This window comes from Trachinotus anak, unplaced genomic scaffold (assembly GCF_046630095.1).
Source record: "Trachinotus anak isolate AG129_WGS33_773 ecotype Australia unplaced genomic scaffold, CSIRO_AGI_Tana_v1 ptg000018l, whole genome shotgun sequence".
Lineage (NCBI taxonomy): Eukaryota > Metazoa > Chordata > Actinopteri > Carangiformes > Carangidae > Trachinotus > Trachinotus anak.
Genome location: NW_027273869.1, coordinates 5,093,003 through 5,104,311, shown reverse-complemented (window position 1 = coordinate 5,104,311; position 11,309 = coordinate 5,093,003). Strand labels below are relative to the sequence as shown.

The following is an 11,309-nucleotide window of genomic DNA, read 5'->3' as shown; positions in this document are numbered from 1 at the left end:
GGCTATTATTTGTATCATTCACATTTTTATTCTCCTATTTTATATGTTTTATTCTCTTCTAGCTTATTTGTTTACCTTCTTTTTCATATCAATTCAAAAAATCCTGTGTAAATGTGTCTTGTGTCTTGTTGCCTTGTTGCTGAAAGGTTCTTGTGTTTAGGGAACTGCTCACAACTCACAGACCTCTGAAACATGACACAGGCCCAAATAGACATGATTCATTTAATCTTATTATATTGTGTTATTTATGTAATATCTTGAAAAGGAATGATGCCAGGCAAAAGTATTTCACTCTGAAATGTGTTGGACTAGAAGTGGCAGCATAAAATGGAAAGACTAAAAGTACAAGTACCTCAAAATTGTACTGAAGTATATTATTTGAGGAAATTATTGTCCACCACTGGAAAATCATCCCAGAATTCATTGCTGGTGTAGAAGAGAGCAACTACAGAGAACAATGAAAAGATTTCTTGTGAGATGCAGGTCCAACACAAAACACTGATCGCTTGGTGCTACAACACAAACGTTCCTAGACACGTTGTTACAAAACAAGCAGGAAGTATCCGGTCTGAATCATCTCCCTTTGTGGGGACTGTGCTCTGACAGACTGAGGGTGATCTGGATGAGTCCGCAGATGGCTTCTACTGCAGCTTTACATTTTTATATATATTTTACACTTCGCTAGTGTTTCATTTGAAGTGTTGACATTCATAAAAATATATATGTGGTTTTAAGAACCAAAAACCATCTCAATGTAGTGGAAATAAAACAAGATCAAAGTAGAAACAAGTTTAAACACAATTAAAAGCCAGAGAATAAAAGTGAGCCGTCAGGTGCATCAAACATCAACAGCCTGAGTCTGTTTAATGGTCCAGAGCCGAGGAGCTGGTACAGAAAAACCCTGTCCCTGAGTCCCTGACCTTTTTTCTTGTTTTCCACGAACATGATCTTAAAACCGCATCCATGTTCCTGAACTTTATCTTTCCAGTGTTTCACTATCAGAACAAACAAAAGACACAAACACAGTTTAGTTTCACAACCACAGTTTCTCCATCTGAGCACTTTCACTCCAGCCTGAGACACGTCCCAATCCTTCAGGTGGAGAGGTCATAACCCGAGCTCGTCCAAGTTCAAATCTCTTCTGACTCCAGTTGTAGTCATGAAGGAACTGCAGACCATGAGGAAGTTCGACACATAAATATCAGCAATAGCTTCACTGCTATTGTCTTCTGTCTCACAGCCGCTCTTTGTTCAGGTCATACACAGGAACCAGTTTGTCTCTCTGATTAAACTTCTTTAGGTAAACAGGATTTAGGTTTTTGGGAAAAGGTTGGAGAGAGGTCAGAGTTTTTTTACAGTGCAACTCCAGACTGAGGAAATGAAAGGATTTCAGTTTGGGTTCACTCAAAGTTTAATGTGTATATCTCTAATATATTAACATGTTCTGAAAAGAAGTTATAAACAGTTAGGCAGTTATAATGATGAATGCACTGATGAAGTCACTTTACCACATGGTTTCATCAGAATTCATTCAGTCACAGAGCTTTTGATAATTTATATTGTTTTAGAAAAATATTGCAAAGTCATAGTGTGATCAGATGGTGTGTGTGTGTGTGTGTGTGTGTGTGTGTGTGTGCGCGCGCGTGTGTGTGTTCATCTCATCTGAACCCTCCATTTGCAGCCCTGTGTCATAAGGTTCAGGCTGAAACTGCAAACCAGCAGAAACACAGTAAGCACTTATATTTAGCCTCTGTCCAGATGCTGTTGAAAGCCTCAACAATTAAATAATAACTGTAGTAATATAAGGCAAGGCAAGGCATTTTTATTTATATAGCGCATTTCCTACCAAGGCAACTCAATGTGTAAATGACATGTCAGGATTTTTAAGACCCACAACATTTAAATATTTTTTATTATTATTATTTTTTAAAGTGGTGTATATGTGACTTTACAGGAAGTCTTAAAACTTTGCACATCCCTGAGCTGTCAGTCAAACACTGGGCTATATTTGGTGTTGAATGCTGAGCTTATTTTAATTTAATTTGTCAAGGGAGTCTGGTTCTCCCTCAACATCTCCCCACAAAAGTCTTTACTACACTTAAATGAGAGCATCTTTGGTCAATCTGGGCTTTTCTAAATGGAAACCACATCACTACGTAAAGTTATATCTATTATGACTCAACGGGACAGAGCCGTAATGAGGAACCATAGCGCATGCTGGAGCGGCACGTAGACAGACCATAATCAGGCAAACAGTTATATCAGAGGGATTCTGTATCACCATAGTTACTATTATCCTAAAGAGAAAAAAATAGTTAAAATAATAAACTATAATATTACAGACAACCGCCACTTCTAATCAGCTAATATCTTAATAAATAAAATTCCTCTTTTGAAAACAGGAGATAGTCTAAAATGGCAAAATAATAAATAACACAATAAGGAGTTGCGGAAATTACATTCAGAAGCTGAAATATATAGAGAGCAATAATTAATATAGAATATTAGTAATAGAGCTGTAACCTATGTTTAATAACTACCGCACTAAATACCTGCAATAGTTATAACAGACTCCATGTAAAACTGTCACTATAATAAACAGAGTTCCCACAGGGAGGCGCTGTGGCAATCTGTGTGTGTGTGTGTGTGTGTGTGTGTGTGTGTGTGTGTTTCGTCACCGCGGTCACGTTGCTCGCCGGCCGGGCGGGCGGGGTTAAATAGCGGATGTGAGCCGCAGACCGGCAGATTAGCCCGGCTCAGCGTGCCCTGTAGACGCCCTGAACGGCTGAACGGTCGAGGCTCCTGCTCGGGCGGACACCGGCTCCTCTGTAGTCTTTTCACCCGGAATACCAGCGGCTCGGTTCCCGTGTACTGCTGCTTCCCCAGGCCCTAAGGAATGCCCAGAGAGCTGACCCAGAACAGGATCCAAAAGATCTGGGTTCCCACCAAAGATGACAAGCCGGCGCCCCGGAGAGGTACCTGCTCCATTTCTATGAGCATGCTATAATTTTCTTGTGTTTTTTGGTCTGAATAAACATGAATGTTCACATGGATTTATAGTGTATAGATAGTTTGACAGTTCAGTCTGCTGGTCGCCGTCAGACACCTGTACAGGGACCAGCCGGTGTTTCTGTGGTACTCAGCTGAAAAAACAGAAATAATAATAATAAAGTCGACATCTTCACTCCAGTTCCTCTCGGATATTTCTGCTGTCAGCTGTAGCTCCGCTGCCATGAGCCATCCAGTCATCCAGTCATTCATTGAGTGGTGGTCTCCATCAGCACGCACGTCACGTCCCGACCTCTCAACTGGAGCATGACGAGGCTCCGTGTCGCCATGGTTACCGCCTCTTGTGTGTGTGTGTGTGTGTGTGTGTGTGTGTGAGATGCTTCTGAAGCGGCGCCGCTCTCCTATTGGTCGGTCGGCAGCCCGTCTGCATGGTGCGACCCGGTCCTCTGGCTGTGGACCAGAGGGAGAACAAAGGGCTTAATGTCACTGAGCAGCTTCATTCATACGTTTAGAGCATTTCTACAGCTGCTGGTGATGACTCCAATATCAAGAAAATGAAACCAAGGAGAGAAAATGACCCATCTCTCTCATTGCTCCCTCTTCTGTCCTGTTGAATGTGTTTCCAGATGTTCGAGCATCTTCATAAGGATATGTGAGAAGAAGAAGGGATTTCTTTTTAATGATTGGAAATGTTTGTATTGAAACTGGAGGAGCTGCACATCTGAACTCACTCATTTGTCACTCCATCCTCTCTGCTGCTGCTCGTCGATTATTGATGGGCTAATGTGGTTTACTGATCAATGAGGAGGAAAAGCCTCAAAGTGTGTGCAGGAGGACAAACAAAGCACTCAGAGGCGGCTGCTAGAAGTAAAGGGACGGGATGTGGCTGAGGTGAGATGAGAGGATGGCATCGACTTAGAGTTTGATCCGTTTTTCCGTTGAAGCGACGTGGCTCTTGTGTTATGGAAACAAGATTAGCAGCGCAGGGAGGAAATGTGAATTAGAGCTCTTAGTTAGTTATTAGGCGATGAGTGATCACCACTGCTGAGGGGCGGAGAGGGGGAAAATAACTTGTACATCTGGTCCAGTAGAGGAACTTTACAATCTAGAAAAAAATCAAAGCAGAAGTCCAAAAGAGGTTTTTTTTACTTTTAAATTAACCTTTGTCTTTATTGCTACTTTCACACTTTCCCTCACCGACAGAACATATTATTCATGCAGAATCATCACCCTGCATTCCTCTGCTCACCCACTGTAGCAGCAACATGCGCCGACACATCGTACGATATGAAAATCTCTCACGTGCCCTCAGGGTGGGGTCACGGTGCATTTGGTCAAGTGAAAACAAGCCGTCCTGGTTAGTGTGGGCCGGTTCATGATGCGCTGAAGTGGGTCAGATGTGCAGAGAGGTGGAAGTAAAGGGCGAGTCTGGCGGGTGCAGACAGTCATGTGCTCACTGGGAGTGTGTCAGCGTGGTTTTACTTATTAAAACCACCAACAGATTATAGGTTCATGGTTTTAATCAGAGAATCTCAGGCAGGCTGCAGGTCTGGGTGGCCAGCTGTTATTAGTGCTGGATCTCTTGCTTTCAGGTGGCAGAGCACAGGATGTTAAATATTTCTCCTGCGTTGAATTCAGAACTAAACGCCTTATTAATTAAGATATTTACTTGTTTTGTATTTTTGTAAACAGAAACAGTTGTCATGATATATCCCCCCCCCCCTCACCCATCCCTCTCTGCAGCAGCGGGCGCACCCCACATCGCCAACCCCCCCACCGTCATCGTGATGGTGGGCCTGCCGGCTCGAGGCAAGACGTACATGTCCAAGAAGCTCACCCGCTACCTCAACTGGATCGGCATGCCCACCAAAGGTACGCAGCACCCAGACAATTACCTTCTAGCAGCGTCTGTTCAGTCACTTATCAGTGTACACAGTCAGTGTGTTTCCTGGAAGCAACAACTTTCGTTTCTGTCTCCAGGACGTCATATTCACACTAGTGTCTCTTCCTGTGTGTGTGTGTGTGTGTGTGTGTGTTGTAGTCTTCAACGTGGGAGAGTATCGCAGGGAGGCGGTTAAGAACTACAGCTCCTATGACTTCTTCAAGCCTGATAATGAGTGTGCCGTGAAAATCAGGCAGTAAGTCCCACAGACACACACACACACACATACACACACACACACACACACATAGAAGTTGTGTAGCAGCGTTTGTTTTAACTGTAATAAAAGAAAAATGTTCTTTGTTCTTCAGGCAGTGTGCCTTAGCAGCCTTGAGGGATGTCAAGTCCTACTTGCAGGACGAGGGAGGCCAAGTAGCGGTGAGTTTCCCATCATGCATCATGTTTTCTGAAACTCTCCATGTGTTGAAACTTAGCTGAACCTTTACTCTGAAAACCCGCTGTCTTACAAAGCCCTGCCTTATTTCTTTTAGGTCTTCGATGCCACAAACACAACAAGGGAAAGGCGAGACATGATCCTCAAGTTCGGCAATGAGAATGGCTTCAAGGTCAGTGTTGCTATGGCGAGTTGAGGAGTCAAAGTGTGACATCGTTGCCAATCCGGTACGACGTCTAACAACTTTCTCTTTCTATGCCCAGACCTTTTTCATTGAGTCTGTGTGCGACGACCCCAGCGTCATTGCGTCGAACATCATGGTGAGTCACAAACATGACATGACAACGCATCCGTGTGCTGCGTTAAACGACTTCAAATGTTAACAGCTCTCTGGCATCAGGCGTGTTCTCTGCCGTCTGACCGTCTTCCTCCCTCTACAGGAAGTGAAGGTGTCGTGTCCTGACTACCGGGACTGCAACAAGACAGACGCCATGCTGGATTTCCAGAGGAGAATTGAGTGCTACAAAACCAGCTACCAACCTCTGGACCCCGATCAATACGACAGGTAAGTCGTTAGCACTGATTTCATCACAACATCTGCAGTGTCCAGTACAAACTGTTGTATTAATCATCCTGTTTGCTGCTTTCCATCAGGGATCACTCTTTCATCAAGGTGATTGACGTAGGTCGCCGGTTCCTCGTCAACCGCATCCAGGATCACATCCAGAGTAAGATCGTCTACTACCTGATGAACATCCACGTCCAGCCCCGAACCATCTACCTGTGTCGGCACGGAGAGAGCTCCGACAACCTGGAGGGACGGCTCGGCGGCGACTCTGGCCTCTCGTCACGGGGCAAACAGGTACGAACAGCCGCAGGCAAGAAAGGGGAAACAGATGATGAAAGTTTACGGTTGTCATCAATAATCTTCAGGATTTAAATTCTGTTCCCTCGCTGCTGTAGTTCTCAGCTGCCCTGGCTCGGTTTGTGGAGGAGCAGCAGCTGAAGGATCTGAAGGTTTGGACCAGCCAGCTGTGTCGCAGCATCCAGACCGCCGAGCACCTGGGGGTCCCGTACGAACAGTGGAAGGCTCTTAATGAGATTGATGCTGTGAGTGTCACTATAACACACACTACGAAATCAAACCAACACACAACTCTTATTTGCTGTAGACAAATTGTGACATATTGTGTTGTTTTTAGGGAATATGTGAGGAGATGACGTACGATGAGGTGAAGGAGAAATTCCCAGAAGAGTTTATGTTGAGAGATGAAGATAAATTCTACTACCGCTACCCTGCTGGAGAGGTACACACAGTCTACACCCATCAGACACCTTCATATCCCCAGTCTAGGTAACATTTAGTTCAATTCAGGTCGTCTGCTGCGGTTTGAAGGTCCCATATTTTACACTTTTAGTTTGTTTGTTTTAGTTGATATCCATTAGAAGATATATTTGTTTTGAAGATGTTTTTGTTTTAAGAACCTAAACCATCTCAGTATAGTTTTACATCTCCTCTCTCAGGCTTCTCTCTGGAGCTCTAGTAACAACAGCTCAGTCAACCAATCACGAGAGAGGCTCAATATGGGACCTTTAAAAATCAGCAAAAGGAGATTAACAATCATGATCCCAACATTTAGCAAAATAATCCAGATACAGATTTTAGTAAAAAGCATTCAGCTCCACTTCAAAGGCTTTTTCATATATCTACAAACAATTTAACAAACAATAATAAAAGCAACTCCGCTTTCTTGGCTGCAGTCCTACCAGGACCTGGTCCAGCGAGTGGAGCCAGTCATCATGGAGCTGGAGAGGCAGGAGAACGTCCTGGTTATTTGCCACCAGGCCGTCATGCGCTGCCTGCTGGCCTACTTCCTGGATAAGAGCGCAGGTGGGTACTACAACACCCAGAAGCCCCCTGGTTTAGTTCCAAGTCCATCCAAGTTACAATGCTTTCAATCAGCTGTATCTTTATTCATATCCGTGTTTTCCCGCGATCTGTTTTTCCAGAGGAGATGGCCTACCTGAAGTGTCCCCTCCACACAGTGCTGAAGCTCACGCCGGTCGCCTATGGGTGCAAAGTGGAGTCCATATATTTGAATGTGGAGGCAGTGAACACCCACAGAGACAGGCCGGAGGTAAGGATTTGTTTGCTCTCTCATTTTCAAGACAATACAACGCCTACAATACTTCTCTACACACTTGATTTCTGACTCTAAGACTCATATGTGTAACATTTGTCTCCCCCGCAGGAGGTGAAGAGGGGTCCTGGCACCCTGATCAGGAGGAACAGCGTGACTCCCCTGACCAGCCCTGAGTCCAACATCAAGAAACCCCGCATCGATGACCTGGACGAGCCTCCGATCCAGGAGCTGCCTCCATCTGTTGCCTCACTGGCCCTCTGCAGCCCCTCACACCTGCCTCTCGCCCTGGCCGGACAGGTGAGTTTATCAAAAACACACTTTCTCAAGCACTTAACATTTCCAGGTTTCTGAAGGCCAGGGCCAATTTATTTAGACTAATTCTTAGTGTAAATTTAGCAATTAGGTTCTGCAGGGAATTCCGTTTTTATCAGGACAGGAAACCCTCTGAGCGCATGTATGACATCATGAGTCAAGCCGAATGAAACATTTCCTCCGTCTGTTTCCTCTCTGCATGTATGTTCACTCACTTGTGTCCCGTCCTCTTTTCCTCTGCCGCCCTCTCCTCCTCTGCACCTTACAGCACTGGCTGGGCAAAGTTTGCCTGTAAGTACTCGCTCAGTTCAGTTCAGTTCAGTATCTCTGTCTGTCGCACCCACTTCCTGTTTCTGTGTCTTTGTTTACATTCTGTTCAGTGTTCACATTTCTTTTCCCCCACTTCCATAACATGTTACTGAGATCTGTTCATTTCAAATTTCTAATGAAGAATAATTAACTAAATAGCAAAATTAAACACATATTGTACATTTATACCTTTTTCTAGCCCTATTAATCAGATTTGAGAATATCTATTATGATAACTGCAACATATTTTTTCTTGATAACACAGTTTTATAGTAAGTCTGAACCTCCCCGGACTTTACTCGTGGGTCTCCAGTTCCAGGCAGTGAGGGAAAAGAGAAAAAGCTTCATTGGGAACTCATTTCCCAGTTTACATTCCTGTGATTCCTGTGTGCTGCCGTCATCACAATCTGCTTGTTACTACACTGACTCACGCTGATTGTCCTGTTCTTGTCCCCGTGTTTGGTTTATTTCTGGCCTGTCTTGTGCTGCTTAAAGACGAACCACCCTCCACTATCTGAAAGTGGTTTCACTCTTAGTCTTCCAAAGGTAAACACGCTGTAGTGGCTTTTGCAGATGCTTCGTAGTTCTGCCGGCAGCCGCATCTGACGCAAGGGTCAAGTTAACCTGTTTAACTGGCTGGCTTAATTAGCAAAGACAAGCTAATGCTAGCTTCCACTAGATGCACTTGTTTTCTGCTAATCAAGAGTGTTAACACAAACTGAATCCCTTATATGATCATTTGTTTCAAGTTTCAAACCAAATATCACCAACTATCCTCCAAAATGGCCACTGAAGCGTGAGTTGTGTCTGCAGTGACTCCACCCGTAGAAACTGCATCAGTTAAAGGTTCAATTCACGGGGCTGTTTCTTGTGCTCTTTCTTGTTTCTTGTGCGGATGTCATCAACCTATGTTAATCTTCTCAACTGTAACCAACCAAATAAACTGTGCTCAGGCAGGTAGTGAAATTAACACCCACACTCGGCAAACTTCACTGGGAAATGGCATGTCTGCGCTAGTTGTGCCGTCACAGTGGAAGAGAGTGGCTAGCGTTGCAGGGTGTGCGAGGATCTTGTCAGCTTCATTCATAATCACCTGAGGATTAAGGCGGTGGGGGCACACACACTCAGCCACCGCAGCCTGCTCACAAACGCTCCGTGCTAGTTTTCATGCCCTCTAAAAATATCATGGCGGAAATAAGGGCCTGAGAAAACACAGGTGATGTAACTTGTGGTTCAGGGTTTACATTACATTAGACAGTATCTTTTTAAGAGTGCCGCCTTTTGCCCTGGCGGCCTTATGTGCTGTGTTGCATAATTGGACTCGGCTCGAAGGCGTCTCAGGTCTTAACTTTGTTTTTGTTTTGTGTTTGCAGAACCTGATGACCCTCCATGACGTCCTGCAGCCCTGCCAATGAATTTGCACAGATGTGTCACGAGACTCAAGAGGCCGGAGAGAGGATGACAAAGAAGAGATGACAAAGAAACACGAAACAACAAGGAAGAGTAAAATTGAAGTTGTTTTTCATAGAGCCTGTTAAACATCAAGGATAAACAGGGTAAACGTGTCATTTTGTCAGCAAAGGACTCTGGTTACTCTCCCTTTAACTGTTCAAAAAGGATCATGGTCACTTTAATCGCTGTCCTATGTTGTTGTTATTTCAAAGCAAGACTCTTAAATTCTCCATTTCTTGCCATTGTCAGACTGATGAATCTGTGCTTTCTGGGAGACTTCTACAAACTCGTGTGTGTAACTTTATGCAGACTGAAGGAGGCAAACTGTGACTCGTTTTAAACCGACAGTCATTCCTGTTACATCAGGTGGCTCTCTGGGAAACCAGTTTCCTTCGGTTATGTGGAGAGACCAGAGATCTGATCCTCACGCCCAGACCAAACATTCAGCCCATCCTTCTTCAACCAGATGATGATGATGGTTGTGTTGTTAATTCACAGAAGGAGAAAATATTCAGTTTACACTGTAAACACTTCTCTGGAAGCACTGGTGGTTTCTCATGTCCATGTTTTTCTAAAATATGGCAGAGCGTCATGATTGAATTGACTCTGCTTTCTATGCCGACACGCTACAAAATCAGTGATTACTTTGCACAGTGGGGATACTTTGTTTTGTTTGGTTCACGTGTCACTGTGTGTGTTTCACGGTGGCGGAGGTGGTTTTTGCCGTAGAGTGCCTGTAGTGCTTGTTTTGCAAGCCCGACGCCGCTTCTCTTGCTAATTTCTCTGGACTCGGGTTGCTCGAGGAGAGGCGCCACATTTCACCTAATGACTCCACATATCATTTCAGTGTTTTGTTTCTCACAGTTTTGTGTATTTATTTTTCATAATGTGTAGTCTCAACACAGTAGTACGTGTCGATCATTTAAAAAATTCTCTTTATTTTCCTTTTGCTGTCATTGTCTGCTACGCACAAATGTAAGCACCTATATTTTTGTTAAAACAATGCGTGCTGGTAATAATATCCTTGTAAATGTTTCTGTACATACAGTGTAACTGGGGCTGTGTGGGAGTTGACCTGGAAGTTTGTGTTTTTGTACTGTTGTGTTGGGATTGAATGAAAGCAGGATATCTGTAGAGAAAGAAGCTGCTGCTTACCTCTCTCTCTCAGTAAAACTGTAAACATGTTTGCTTGAGATACTTGAAATTTGTTTTTTGTAAAAACTTGTTTTATTATATTCCTTATTTATTTTTATGTAGTTTTGAATGCTTGGAGCGAGAGGCACCTTATTTTAATCTGAGGACTGTGCATGAGAGGACAGTATGTTGTACAGTTGATTTTGCATCTGCTGGACCAATAAATTCACTCCGGGAAAACACACAGTGTTTGTTGTTTGGTTATTGTCATTGGCCCAAATCCAACATGAATACTTCATCTGCCCTTTCGTGTTTCCATATATGGAGCTAATCTACAGAGTACACAGCATGTCCTGGCACTCCTGTCTTTGTCTCTATCTCAGCCGCTCACATGATTCATTAGTCACCACTGAGACGCCGGCTGCTTTTCAGGATAATCGTGACTGGGTGCATTCAGGATGTTGCTGTGAAATTACATCATTGTGGATAATAAAATAGTAAACCCCCTCTCTCCATTAAGACTGAACAAAAAATGAGGTTTTTTTGTACTCTGTAGTGTAGTGGTGATCATTTTAAGTTCCATGGTAGATAAAAGAAAATCAGGTGGAACACA

General features: G+C 43.9%; 1 protein-coding gene across 5 annotated transcripts; it reads left to right on the top strand.

The window, feature by feature from the left end:
• The first annotated feature begins 2,743 nt into the window (after positions 1–2,743).
• Positions 2,744–10,938, top strand: pfkfb3 (6-phosphofructo-2-kinase/fructose-2,6-biphosphatase 3). Of its 5 annotated transcripts, none has more exons than XM_071502344.1 (16): positions 2,748–2,975; positions 4,756–4,881; positions 5,051–5,147; positions 5,263–5,329; positions 5,443–5,517; positions 5,609–5,665; positions 5,786–5,910; positions 6,000–6,207; positions 6,309–6,455; positions 6,548–6,652; positions 7,107–7,236; positions 7,356–7,483; positions 7,598–7,786; positions 8,070–8,092; positions 8,606–8,656; positions 9,484–9,626. In XM_071502344.1, exons 1-16 carry the CDS (start codon positions 2,897–2,899, stop codon positions 9,488–9,490), a joined length of 1,614 nt encoding a protein of 537 aa, XP_071358445.1. In that variant the 5' UTR covers positions 2,748–2,896; the 3' UTR covers positions 9,491–9,626. The 5 variants fall into 5 exon arrangements, with proteins under 5 accessions (XP_071358448.1, XP_071358445.1, XP_071358444.1 ...); XM_071502343.1 differs by having other exon boundaries at positions 4,753–4,881; XM_071502346.1 differs by lacking the exon at positions 8,606–8,656 and having other exon boundaries at positions 4,753–4,881; positions 9,484–10,938.
• Positions 10,939–11,309: the final 371 nt, after the last annotated feature.

Excerpts from the sequence above, each read along its gene's own strand:
- pfkfb3 (XM_071502343.1), top strand. The coding sequence starts at position 2,897 with ATGCCCAGAGAGCTGACCCAGAACAGGATCCAAAAGATCTGGGTTCCC. Across the intron at positions 4,882-5,050 it reads GATCGGCATGCCCACCAAAG|TCTTCAACGTGGGAGAGTAT; the intron begins GTACGCAGCACC and ends TGTGTGTTGTAG. Across the intron at positions 8,093-8,605 it reads TGGCTGGGCAAAGTTTGCCT|ACGAACCACCCTCCACTATC; the intron begins GTAAGTACTCGC and ends TGCTGCTTAAAG.